At 38.9% G+C, this 12,090-nt stretch overlaps 1 protein-coding gene across 7 annotated transcripts in view; it reads left to right on the forward strand.

Annotated features, from left to right (window-relative positions):
* ENTREP2 (endosomal transmembrane epsin interactor 2) overlaps window positions 1–12,090 on the forward strand; it is an 87,187-nt gene that overhangs the window by 53,697 nt on the left and 21,400 nt on the right. For all 7 annotated transcript variants that reach the window (XM_054273031.1, XM_054273032.1, XM_054273037.1 and 4 more), the window contains exon 4: window positions 3,146–3,277. In XM_054273031.1, coding sequence (XP_054129006.1) covers window positions 3,146–3,277 — 132 coding nt within the window. The remainder of the gene's footprint in view (window positions 1–3,145; window positions 3,278–12,090) is intronic.

The following is a 12,090-nucleotide window of genomic DNA, read 5'->3' on the forward strand; positions in this document are numbered from 1 at the left end:
CTTGATATTTCCCTACAATGCAACTTTATCCTTACTGGGTCCTCACATCTTTCCCTCTGCATACGGTACTGGAATTGACTGAATTTCCTTCCACACCAATGGACCTTTCTTGTCCTTCACTGCCTTGTTACCAACTTTGGAACTCTCATATTGCATTTTGAAACTTTTCCTTCCCTTTTTGATGTTCCCCATAAAAACCCCCAAAGGTTAATTTAGAAGAAGTAAAATCTATTACTACTTTTACTAGAAGATTTCCATTTGTAATAAGGAGGTGGTAGAATGCAAAGTGACAGTGTTCACCAACTCCTAGCTCCTGTTAGGGGAGGGTGTGTGTGCACTTAGCCAAACAAGCAAACAGGCTTCTTTCCAGCAGCATTGACAGAATTTGATTAATTGATACAGATTAAAAAAAACCATAAAGCCTGTGAGAGTGTGTGCATGTATTTCCTGTTTTGATTCTGTGCTCTATGAAAGTCAGGTTTTAATGGGTTTTATGGCTTTTGAAGTAACTGTTTTTTGACAAAACAAAATGAACTTGCAAGACAATTTATGCATATAGGCAGCTCTGGCTGATGTTTGAAATCTTAAATATGGTTTGGATGAGGGTGTACTTTGCAACTGTCATAAATATGAGAGCACACAAAGTCTGCTGTGAGTACTGACTAGCATGAGTAAGAATCACGAAGTGGGACACAAATATGCACAGGATGGTGGGGAATGTGCAGGGGATGAAGTGAATGATGCTTTATTCTTGAGCTCTGCCAGCCAAAAAGAGACTAAAACACAGACAGTTTTGGAGGCACTGCTGCTGTAATTGTGTCTGTGGTTGGCAAACACCAGCCCAGCAGCTGGAAGGAGCCATCCCAGCCCCTTCTCCCTGTACCAATGCAGGTTTACAGTCACTGCTACTGTCTCTGTTTGTGGCACCACACAGCAAATGGCCTTTGAGATGTGATTTGGGCTAACAATAATCCACTTCTCCTTCCTTCCCAGATAAAAAAAAAGTTAATTTTGGCACTGTTTATGTCACAGAATAGCTGCATGAACTCTTGATCCTGTCTGCAGCGGGGCAGGGAAGGGGAGCAGGGGCTCAGAAGAGCTTTCAGCTGCATTGCTGAGAACACAAATGCAGTGACACCTGCAGCCTTTGTCCTGCTCCCCATTGCAGCAACACTGCTCAGCAAAGAGGCCACTTAACAAACATGGAGGGAAAAGGTGCACAACAAGGCAAATTTCTCCAAAAATAATATGCTGCCAATCTGATAGTGGATCTTGGCTGTTTTGAATATACTGTGGTTCTTCAGATGGCCCTGTGTTTTGCAAGAAGTGCCATATAAAAAATTAGCTTTTAACTAATTTTAAAAATTAGATTAAAAGAAGAGCTACCGGGCAGTACAAAGTTATGGAATAACTTTCAGAAAGTTATGAATTGAGAATCTCTCATAAATGGGGATTCTTGACCCAGCCTTTTGAGCCTTATCTTTGTGACACCTGATCATTACATGTGGTACAGGTGGCCCTGGGATCTGGATTTCACATTAGCAATGCCAGATACATGGCATGAGTCAGTGCCTGTCCTTTGTTGAACAGGGGCAGCAAGAATCAGAATAGATGGTCTTGCAGTAAAAACCTTTGTCTGAAGTCCATTTTCCTCGTTACCGAAACTTTTTAGCAGCTGAAGCCGATATTGATTTGCCAGGTCCAGCCTTCTGGCCCCTGGCTTTGAGACAGCTCTAAATTCAAAGTGTGAGTTCCAAAATTCCTCAGCTGCATTTCTCAACCCCTGACCCATTTCCAGGGACTTCTGGGAGCAAGACCTCCCCAGTGACAGCCAGTGCTTTGATTTGACATCAGCTTGAAGAGCTGAGGTCAACTGATCATAAACCATTTAGTTGGGTTTTGCTCAGATATTTCTCCTTTTAAAAAAAAAAGTATTAAAAGATTACAGGAATTGAAAAAGAGCTATTCTGCAATTGTTCAAGCTGCTTTGTAGTTAAATTGTATGCTAATGAGAAATAAACCCACAACTATCATAGAGGTGAACAAACTATGTTTTTTCTTTATTTCCTTGCAAGGTATGACCAGTTTCTGTGAGTTGCCACAGACAATTATTTCCAGTGTTGCCTTGGAGAATATGGGAAATGGTGTAATTTACATACCCAATTTTTTCTAAAGCATTTTACAAATTGTGCTGGCTAGAGGGCAATCTGGAGTCTCAGGAGCTGAAGTCCCCTGAGATAGCTCCTGCCCTGAGCTTGCTTTCATCACAGTGAGCAAGCATTCAGTGATCTGAACCTCATCTGGAGAAGCTTATTATGTTCTTTTAATTGACTCTTAGTTTTGCTCTTCCATCTGCTGTCCTGGTCACCAGCATGTAAGGAGAGAGTGCTGCATAAGCCAGATAGGGGTAGCACTAAAAATACATATATTTAAACATACAACTTTTAAGATCATATGAACAATTTAAACATTCTTTGAGGTCTAAGAAGTAAGTAAATATTCTGTTGAAATTATTCTATTTATAAGGCTGTGCAAGGTAATTCCACAAGGAATGCTGGTACCTGTTTTTGTTCAGGAAATTGGCAACATCCTAGAGAGAATTTGATTTTAAAATAGCGAATGTGTATTTGCATTGGGAATTTTTTAATGGATTTGTCTGGAAATATTGAGGGGTTTTTTTAATGCAAAGGAGTAAGTAATAGGGTGGTTCAGATCTCACCACCCAGCCACTGTGCTTCCATCTTTACTTAGGGGAATAAAGGACTGATTTGTGATCATGACTCCTTCACATATTTTCTGACCTCTTTCTGTTATTTTTGGTTATCCCACATTGGGTATGATTTTATGTTTATTCAGTTGAGTTACTCTGGTTTCACCTGCCCCTGCAAAGCAAACTTTTCTCAAAAAAAGGCATAAAACTTTTGACATTGAATCCTCTTTCTGTATTTTCCCTGTTTTTATAGGTTATATTAGCCATTGAAAAACATTCTGCTCCAAAGGTTCTGCACAGAGATTTTCATTTTGCATTTAGTAGCCATTACTGTGACTGTAAATACTATTTTTGGGAAGTGTGTTTCTGTTGATTTATACTTTTATACAAATTCTGTTGATTTATACTTTTTCTGACCTTTTCTTTTCTCCACAGATTAAATTCGACAGTGATGGTGTCTGTGTTTGCTGTGAAATGCAGCACCAGACATCAGGCTGCAGTAACCTGGGAGAAACACTGAAGCTGAACCCTCTGCAGGAGTGCAATGCAGTGAGGCTGACCCTCAAGGTGTGTTGGGAGAGAATCAACTGATTATTGCAGTTTTAACTCACAAAGTGTGTGATGGAGGGAGCAGCAGCTGCTGTTCTGTGTTTTCATCCACCCTAATGTGCAAAAAACCTCTCCATCACAATATCAGCATTTGTGTGGTAACTGTTAAGGATTACTCAAGAAACAGAAGTTCAAACTGGCTGGTTTATGCTGGGAGGTGCAAGAATTATCTTTCACTGTGCTGCTCTGAGGTGGTGTTTATTGGTGCTTTGGTGAATGCAAAGAAACACAAAGTGTTGCAGAATAATGAGGTATTTCCTGATGTGAAGGCAGCCACATCACTTTGGGGGAGAGGAGTGAGTGTTCTTTCTGGGTGGTGCTGGAAACCTGCTTATAAACTGCCCTGGAACACTGTAAGAAGTTTAAACCTTGTAGCATTTTGTGTTACAGCTACCCAAATGAAAAACTGAGAGCAAATACTGAGCATATTGTATGAGTGAGTTAGAGCTCAGTGTGATTGCTGCCGTCATTGCTTCACTTCATTATCACCAAATGGGAAAGCATTGATGCTATGTTGTTTTGAAAAATAATAAGGAATCAATGAAAGAACTGCTCAGAAAAAGGAACCCTAGGCTGAAAGGCAGATATTGATTCATTCTAGGTTTAATTGCATGATCAGCAGAACTCTGTATCTGTGACTCTCAATTTCAAAGTATGTATTTTAATAAAACTAATAGAAAATAATGGAGTAAAGTAGAGAAAATTCATTGTGAGAAGGGTCTTAGGGAGGTAGATTTTCTCAGTGGGTCCTGAGAAAGCAATAAAAGTTTTATTGATATTTGAAGATATATTTTAAAATTCAGAATGAATAGAAATCCTTTACAAGGTATGTGATAAATACCTCAATGTTCTTCAGGCTTGTTAAGAAAAAACATTAAAAAAAAGCTAACACCAAGTAATGTGGATGAGGTAGAAGTTAAAATATTTTTATATGGCCCCAAAATTAAGTAAGAACTCTGCCTCAGGTTTTAATGAGGGTGATAAAGATTACAGAGCAAAAACCTACTGGGTAGCAGGAGTTCAGTAAGTGGAAAAGAAGCATAACTTGGCATTGCTGGTCAAAACATAACAATAACAGTGAAATGTATTACAAGAAGGTAACTTCTGAGAAGGACATTCCTCAAAGTATGGCAGATGCAGAAGCATGAACCTGTCATTCAGGAAAAGCTGACTTGCTAATCCCATGAAAATAAAGATTGAGGGAGCATATGTTTGCTTCCTGTAAATATGTCAGCAAGGTAAACTTTAATGAGAGTGAAAACAACTGTTTATCTTTGGAGGACCTTGTCAGCATATGAAGTGAGTAGAAGTGACATATGCTGAAAATCAAGACAAGGATTCTAACCAATACAGCAGTCAGAATACAAGCACAAAATGTAATTTCTTCTAAGATATAACTCAATCATTTATAAAGGGAATTGACATATCAACTTACATTACAAGAAAATGGGTTTAAACACAGGAGTTCCCATGGGTATAGTCTGAGTGCAATTTTAATTATGTTCAGAACTTTTCATCTAAGAAAAGGTAGTTAGGAAAGTAACTTTTTCAGAGAGTTTTTTACATCTTTTTCAGTTTTAATTTTACATTTGCTTTCTATTTGGCTTAGCTCTGATTCCTGGCTGAATTTAAAGAACAGTAGGTAACAGCTGACAGTGATAAGGCTCACCCTCTTTAATTACAGTTAACAACTGCAAAGTAATTTTAAAGAAACAGATGTTTTAGTACCAAAATCTCAATTATATTCATTGCTTGAGGAGCCAGAGGGAGAGAAAATGTAGAGAACCAGAGTTAAGATTACATTTCATGTATAACATTTTGTAGGTTTCGTGCTCCTCTTTATTGCAGGTGGGGTAAAAATCTGGTGTTTCCACTAAGTCACCTGTGGGGTTTTGGTGGTAGCAGCTGTGGAGCTCCCTGTGAACAGAGCAATCCAGCACATCTCACCTGCGTGGTCCTGTTCCCAGGCAGTCACACAGGACAAGGAAAGCCAGCAGTGGCTCCTGGCCCCATGTGTGTTAACTGAGCCTTGCATCCTATTGAGTGGGGAGTTTATAATTGCTTTGAAAAATCTCTAAATTTGTTGTTGTTGTTTCTGCAATGAACCATCTCTGTGTGCTTTTTGTAAATCAATCCTCTTTCTTCATTCCAAGCCCTGAATAAACTACTCAAACCTTTTAACGGGGACAGAGGAGCTACCACTGCAGCATGTATGGTCCCATATATGCACATTTATAGATACAAGTATTGATTGCAAATGCTGACTGATCTATAAGTGCTGACTTCTGAGATTAGTGGGGTTGAATAGTGGGGTTTCAGCACAAAATTATATGTTACAGCAAAAATACTGTGCCATTTCACTGTTGTACTGGGGTCTCAACCCACTCAAGGGTGTTGAATTGTAGGGTTAGAGTTATAAATATAAGATACAATACTTGTAGTGTTTTCTGCACACCTCAGTAGAAATAGCAGCTGCATGATGAGATGGACTGCCATTAAGATCTGCAGGCATCCAAGTGGGATCCATCTCACCTGGTTTACAGTGGAGACAATTCCTGGTTCCTGTATTTCACTAGGAGATGTGGGGTCTTTTACAGTTTCCTGCAGTAGTAGCTCCTAAATTGCCCCTGGAAATAAGGTTCTTTGCTTTCCTCTGGATGCTCAGGCTCAATGATCTGTGCTTCTAAAGGATGTCAATGTCCTAGTATCTTGATTTTTTACAGTAACCACATTTCTAGAACAGCTTTATCCTATATTAGGAAGTTACTTGGTTTAATTAAAGCCAAATGAAGGCACAAGCAAATCCTACCTATTTACAAAATTAGTTAAAAGAGTTTTAAAGGTTTATTAAGAATCAGGTGTCCAAAAATGAGATGATGGCCACAGATGGGATGGATTAGGGATGCAGTTTCAACTTAATCTGTTTTTCCACAGGAAGTTGATGAAATTTTAAGGAACTGAGTTTTTCTTGTCATGTTCAATGAAGTAAAAAGGCTAAATTTTTATGATATCTTTCATCTATGAAAATTTTGTCTTCTTCCTAAACTCAGAGTATTCTTAACTTACTGAAGATACCAAATATCAAAATATTATAACTAACTACCTGCAACATTTTGAGAGGATGAAGTTAGGTGTTTAGAAGTTTTAATTATTTTGTAACATATTATTGCTGTCTGATACTGACATGCAAGAGTGGCATGTTATGCTATTTTGGTTTAGTAAGGATACAGTTGAGTATTTTTAATTACTTTTAACAGCTCTCAGAGTCCAGAATACCTGCAGACATGTATGTGAGTTTATAGATTTGCTATTTATGTAATTACTTCCTACTTTACTTAAGGTGCATCTGTAGAATGCCTTGGTGACTATCAGGCAAGGAGAGAAGCTGATTCCCTCCTCTGTCTTCAGCATAAATATTTGGTTTGGAGCTGCTAAAGTTCAAGTACAATGTAAATAGTAAATGTCTTTTTCAGGTTTCTGGTTCCATTAATTAGTTAGGCATCTCTATTAAAGATTTATGTAGCTCAGGGCTCTTGAAGTCTTCTGTGTGAATACTTTCTTTCCTTTCCTCTCCTTGAATCCAAATTTATTGTTACTGTGTTTCCTGATGACCAAGTCTACTCATATATTTAATTTTTTTTCACTCAGAAGGAGATGCTTCCATTTGCAAAGCAGAGGAGGATGGCTCCTAGTACATTCTTTAGAGTTATGGGAACAGTCTTTCCTCAGGTTTACTGTAAGACCAAATGCAATATTATTAATTTTACTGAGTGAATTACCTGAAAGGCTTCTTAAGCTACTTAAAATTGGATAAAGCTCAGCACAGAATAAGTAATTCCAGATCAGATTTTTAAATGCTGGATTTGTTTCACATTTCTTTACAGGCAGCTGAAAATATTCCCTACATTCAGAGTGTATTTACCACACCACAAATCATCAAAAATAGGGCAGATCAGGCTGGGCTTTGTAGTCTGAGTAGCTGAGCTACTTTTCCTTTCTCATACTTCTTTCTGTTCCTAGCTTGGACAATGAGTGAATATGGTTGTAAATTCTCTCATGGCTGACAGGGTGCCTCTTTGAATGACTTGAAATCTGTTTATTCCATACTTGTCCAGTTATGTTGTGAAGCCTTAGCCTTTCAGGAGTCTCCAACTATCATATCCCCAGTACTAAATTTAATGCAGACGCCTGAGTGGGAAGGTATGCAAACTGGAGTGCAAACAGAGATTTTTAAGTAGCAGTGCACTGTGAATTATACTGTACTTTCAAACCTTAAATCTATTTTATGAAGTGTTGATCATCTCTCCATTTGCAATGCAATGTGTGGTTGAGACCCATTTGACTGAGAATTAATTCTTGAGCCTTCCTTGTATTAGAGCAGATATTTTTCCCAGTGTTTTTCTTGATGTGTCCAGTGAGAACAACTAAAGTTATATTTTGAGTTAAAAGGATTGTTGTCCTTGAATTCTTGAATTAAAGAGGACTAATTTCATGGGTGAAAAAGCTTTGCTGCTCATTATCTCTCTTCAGGATAGAGTAGTATAAGAAATGAAGCACTGTAATTGAAGTCAATCAAGGAGAAAGGAAATCATCTCCACAGCGTTGCAGCCATGGAGCTGCTTTGAGCCATTGATGGCTGGGGATGCTGAGATCTGTGTGCTCAGGGCTGCTGCTCACAGAGCTCCTTTCACACATCAGCAAGCTGGTTTTGCTGCTTTCATCCTGTGTTGGCTAAAGTCTCAAAAGTGGAGAGAACCTCAAAGACTACAAATCTTCTATTTCCACAGCAAAATAATCTATTCAGCCAGCAAAATGTGTGTTGTAAAGACAGCTGTCAGTTCAATACTGTTGAGCAGACTGGAACTCATAAAATGAAATGGATGTACTTTGTGTATTTCTAGAGCAAAACAGGTTTAAATACACTTTCTCAATTCTGTGTAAGCAGCACAGTTGATTAATTTTCTGTGTAGTACTTGGCAGAGTGAATATTTTGAGGTAATCATGCTTTATCTGTGTGGTGTGGTCTGTACTGAGTGACAAATTCTCTGCTTTGATGTTCATGCATGTAACTTCATTTTCAGTACAGTTATTGCTGTGATACGAAGAAGCAAGAGAGTGACTGAATATTTACCAAAGTCTGCATTTGAGTTTTGAAGTTGTGCAGACATTCCTGTTTTAGCCTGGTTTACTTGATGGTTTTAAATGGTAACTAATATTAGAGACAAGTGCAGTTATAAATTGGTGTGTATGCTGAAGGAACTCTGTGGGTATGGCCCACCATTAAAGTGAAGTTATACTATTCCAGTTGTACTTTGTATTTGCTGTGATAGGAGGTACAAATGATGTTCTGAAGGACAGAATTTCAGCAGAGTGAGCACACATGGAGTGAGTGTTCATTGGTTATAAGGGACCAGCTCTGCCAGTGCACCCATCATGGGCTGATGGGACTTGTGCCATTGTCATTTTTCATTTTAGATTCTATCTCATCTCTTTGCTTCTGTCAGGTAATTGCATGTGCTAACAGCTGTTCTAAATTGCTTTGTTAAATGATTGTTTCTACAGTTGAGTTATCGATGTGGCAATCGCCAATTTTTTACTTATTCCAGTTTGATACCATCTGACTGCTTTATCACCCAGCATTTTGAGGGAAAACAAAAAAATCAGTTTTTAGAACAAATTGCTTTTCGAGCATATTGCAGTATGTGTTTTTATATGATATTCTCAATTAATTCTATCTTAAAATTACATTTTTTGAATACAAAATATCAAAATATTACAAATAAACATTCCGATTTTAAATAATACTCAGGTTTTGTAATGCATCTCCTATTTTAATCTGTTCTGTAGGATTTTGGACTACACATTTATAGAGCATGCATTTTTATACATTTATGGATTGTTTTAATTGTGCTAGTAAAGGAAGAACTGAGGTGCAGTAGCACAAAAACAATGTCAAAAAAATGACAGTAGAAACAGCTTGAATTAGAAAAAACGAATAAATAACTGTTCTGTCTCTAAGTTAGACATATGGGAAATGATAGTATGAAAATTTGAGAATGCACAGATATTGTGTGGGAATTCCCAGGTATCCTTTGGGAGCACAGCACAAGTCACCATAAATGTATAAAAATGGAGGGAAAGCATGATAAACAGTTATGCAGGTGCTGGCACCATTATTTTGGTAATTATTCAGTTGTAGTATAAATGGAATACTGCAACCATGAAATCTTGCTTTTTCCATTGTCAGCATTAAATTTTAGTTGTGCTTTTAAGATTTAGTGAGGGACCTACTTGGGAAAATAAGTGGCCACAGAGAAACAGCTCACAGTGCTGCCTGACTCCTGTGGGTGTATCTCTGGGCTGGTCTAGGCATGGTTCCAGGCAATCCTGACAGCTGATCCCACTCTGGAGGGATTTGTGTCCTCTGCAGCTAGTGAGCTAAGGTGTATGAAGAAAATTGTGTATGTAACCTGTCAAAGAATAATCCTCCCTAGTACTTTATACTTATCAGAGCATTAATTGTCATATAAACATGCTGAAGAATCAGAGTTTTGTCTTAAAAAGACAAAGACAGCATCTAGGAGGAAATTGGTTCAGCCATTTCTGAGGAGCAGAGAGTTGTATTTTGTACCATTAGAGATTCATGTGTTGTGTGTTCTGATTAGTGTTCTGGTAGATATCAGCTAAAGATTTGTTTCTAAAGCTCCCTGATTTTGTATTTAGTACAGATTTCCCGCTCCTTTAGACATCTCTAAATGTAGCTGGCTGGGGCTGTGGGGGCTTGGATTGCCCCTGTTGTGGTTACTGCTTTTGCACAGACATTTCCTAAAGGATGCCGTAATTGTCATTGTTTGTTCCAGCTGCTGTCTGTCAGCACCTGCCCTGTCCTTCTGGCAGTGTGCTTGGCCAGGGAGGGCTTTAGTTCCTACTTGCTTTTATCTATAGCTGAATAAATGAGTGTCATGGATTACCTAATTATTTTTTCTACAGGGCACAGGGAGTGAATTTCCTGAAAATGATAAATTGCCTGAGGCTGATTAATGTTTGGGGAGGCTGGGGGGAGTGGGGAGCAGAGGAGAAGGGTGGGTTGTGGCTTGATTCCTGTTTGAGTTGAAACAGACTTTATCATAAAAAAGCCAAAACAAATAAAGAAGCAGTCTTGCTTTAAGAAATATCTAGCGGTGGTGAGGCCTCCACAACCATTGCTCAGTTGTTACTGTCTCTGTTAAAATTTTAGACTTACAGTTTTTTAGATGTCTGCTCCTTATTGATATTTATGAAATACACAAAAACTCTGCATCCCTGCATTTGGGATTTTCTAGTTGTGCCTTCACCTTCAAAGAGGTTGTAGCAGAAGAGGAATTGTGTGCTTAGCCTGGAGAGGTGGAAAGAGGCTGCTGCTCCTGTGGGCAGCAATCCCTGCCCTACAGCAAAGGCAAAATGCTGAGTAACAAACAGAGCACAGCTGTCCCAGTGTGCCAAGAAATGTCTCAGGGTGGGTAAGGACGAGTGCAGCCTGCAAGGCACAAGAAATAATCCTCACACCAGAGTCAGTGTTTGCAAGGCTTTCAGTTGTGCCTGGTTTAGCATCCTGCATTTAAGGAAAGATGTGGGCCCAGGTGAGGTGAAACAAATTGGATTAATGAAAAGGATCAGAGGCCTGGAAAGTTGATTTCAGTTGAGAATTGGAGAAAATGGTGTTAATATGTCATGCAGTAAAGGTGGAAAAGGCTTCAAGAGTGATAATAGAGTTCAAAGGTATAAAAGTCTGCTGTGTAACAGCCTGTTCTCAAGAGCTATGGAAGAAAAGAAGCCATGGGTTTCATCTGTGGGATGGACATAACCAGGACACTGATGGTAAAAATAAACACTGGAATAGTGAATAATAGTGATGAAGCTGTGGGGTCTGTAGGAAGAGATGATAAAAACATCTGCCATGAGACTTAGAGACACAGTTAAGTCTGTCCTGGGACGTGTAAAGGTGTATGAGGGTCTTGGAGACACTGCATCCTAATTTGGAACTTTGATTTTATTATTTAGCATAAATGATGTTAAGTTATGCACTTAAATTGGCTAAGTTTTTTGTATTTAAATGGCTGTTGTAGGCAATGGATCATGTTTCTTCCTGCTAGGAAATTATCCTATTTTCTACCCTAGATCTTGTCTCTGCCTTGGTGTTCTTTACCTAGGTTTGCATATGGAAAGCAGAACAGGAAGGACCTCAACCTCCCTTTTTTGGCACTGTTAACTAATTGGGTCTCCAGGGATCTCTTTGTCTGTTTACCTGCATTTGAGGGCTCTAAGTGGGTCTGTATGACTCTGAGTGAGTCCTCTGCATCACCTCCTGTCAGTGACTGAGTGGTTGGCCCTTCCAGTATTTTGCTATTAATGCTGCTGATTCATTATTCCTCTGGCTGAGGGGCTGGCCAAGAAGGCAGACGACTCCTGACCAGATCAACCAGAGCAAATCTGGCTCAGTGTAAGTTATTAAATGGCCAAAACTTGTTGGGCCATTTATTGTCTGCCTGGTTCCCATGGCTGGCATTTCCATCTTCAAATGAAGGTCACTTGAGGAGCAAACAATTACAGTGGCAGGGGTAAATCTGCACCTTTCTATCATTTGTTTCAGAACTGTTGGGGAAAACAAAGCAATTTATAGCGTGGAAGTTGTTTCATGCATTGGCAGTGAATGAAATACTCTGTTAAACTTAGACCCTATGGAATGTTCTTTACACAGAGAGTGGTTTTACTCACTGTGTTGTAGCAATTTT

The sequence above is a fragment of the Melozone crissalis genome, unplaced genomic scaffold, assembly GCF_028551555.1.
Source record: "Melozone crissalis strain CALT ecotype California unplaced genomic scaffold, PUWL_Pcris_2 ptg000014l_1, whole genome shotgun sequence".
In the NCBI taxonomy this organism is placed as follows: Eukaryota; Metazoa; Chordata; class Aves; order Passeriformes; family Passerellidae; genus Melozone; species Melozone crissalis.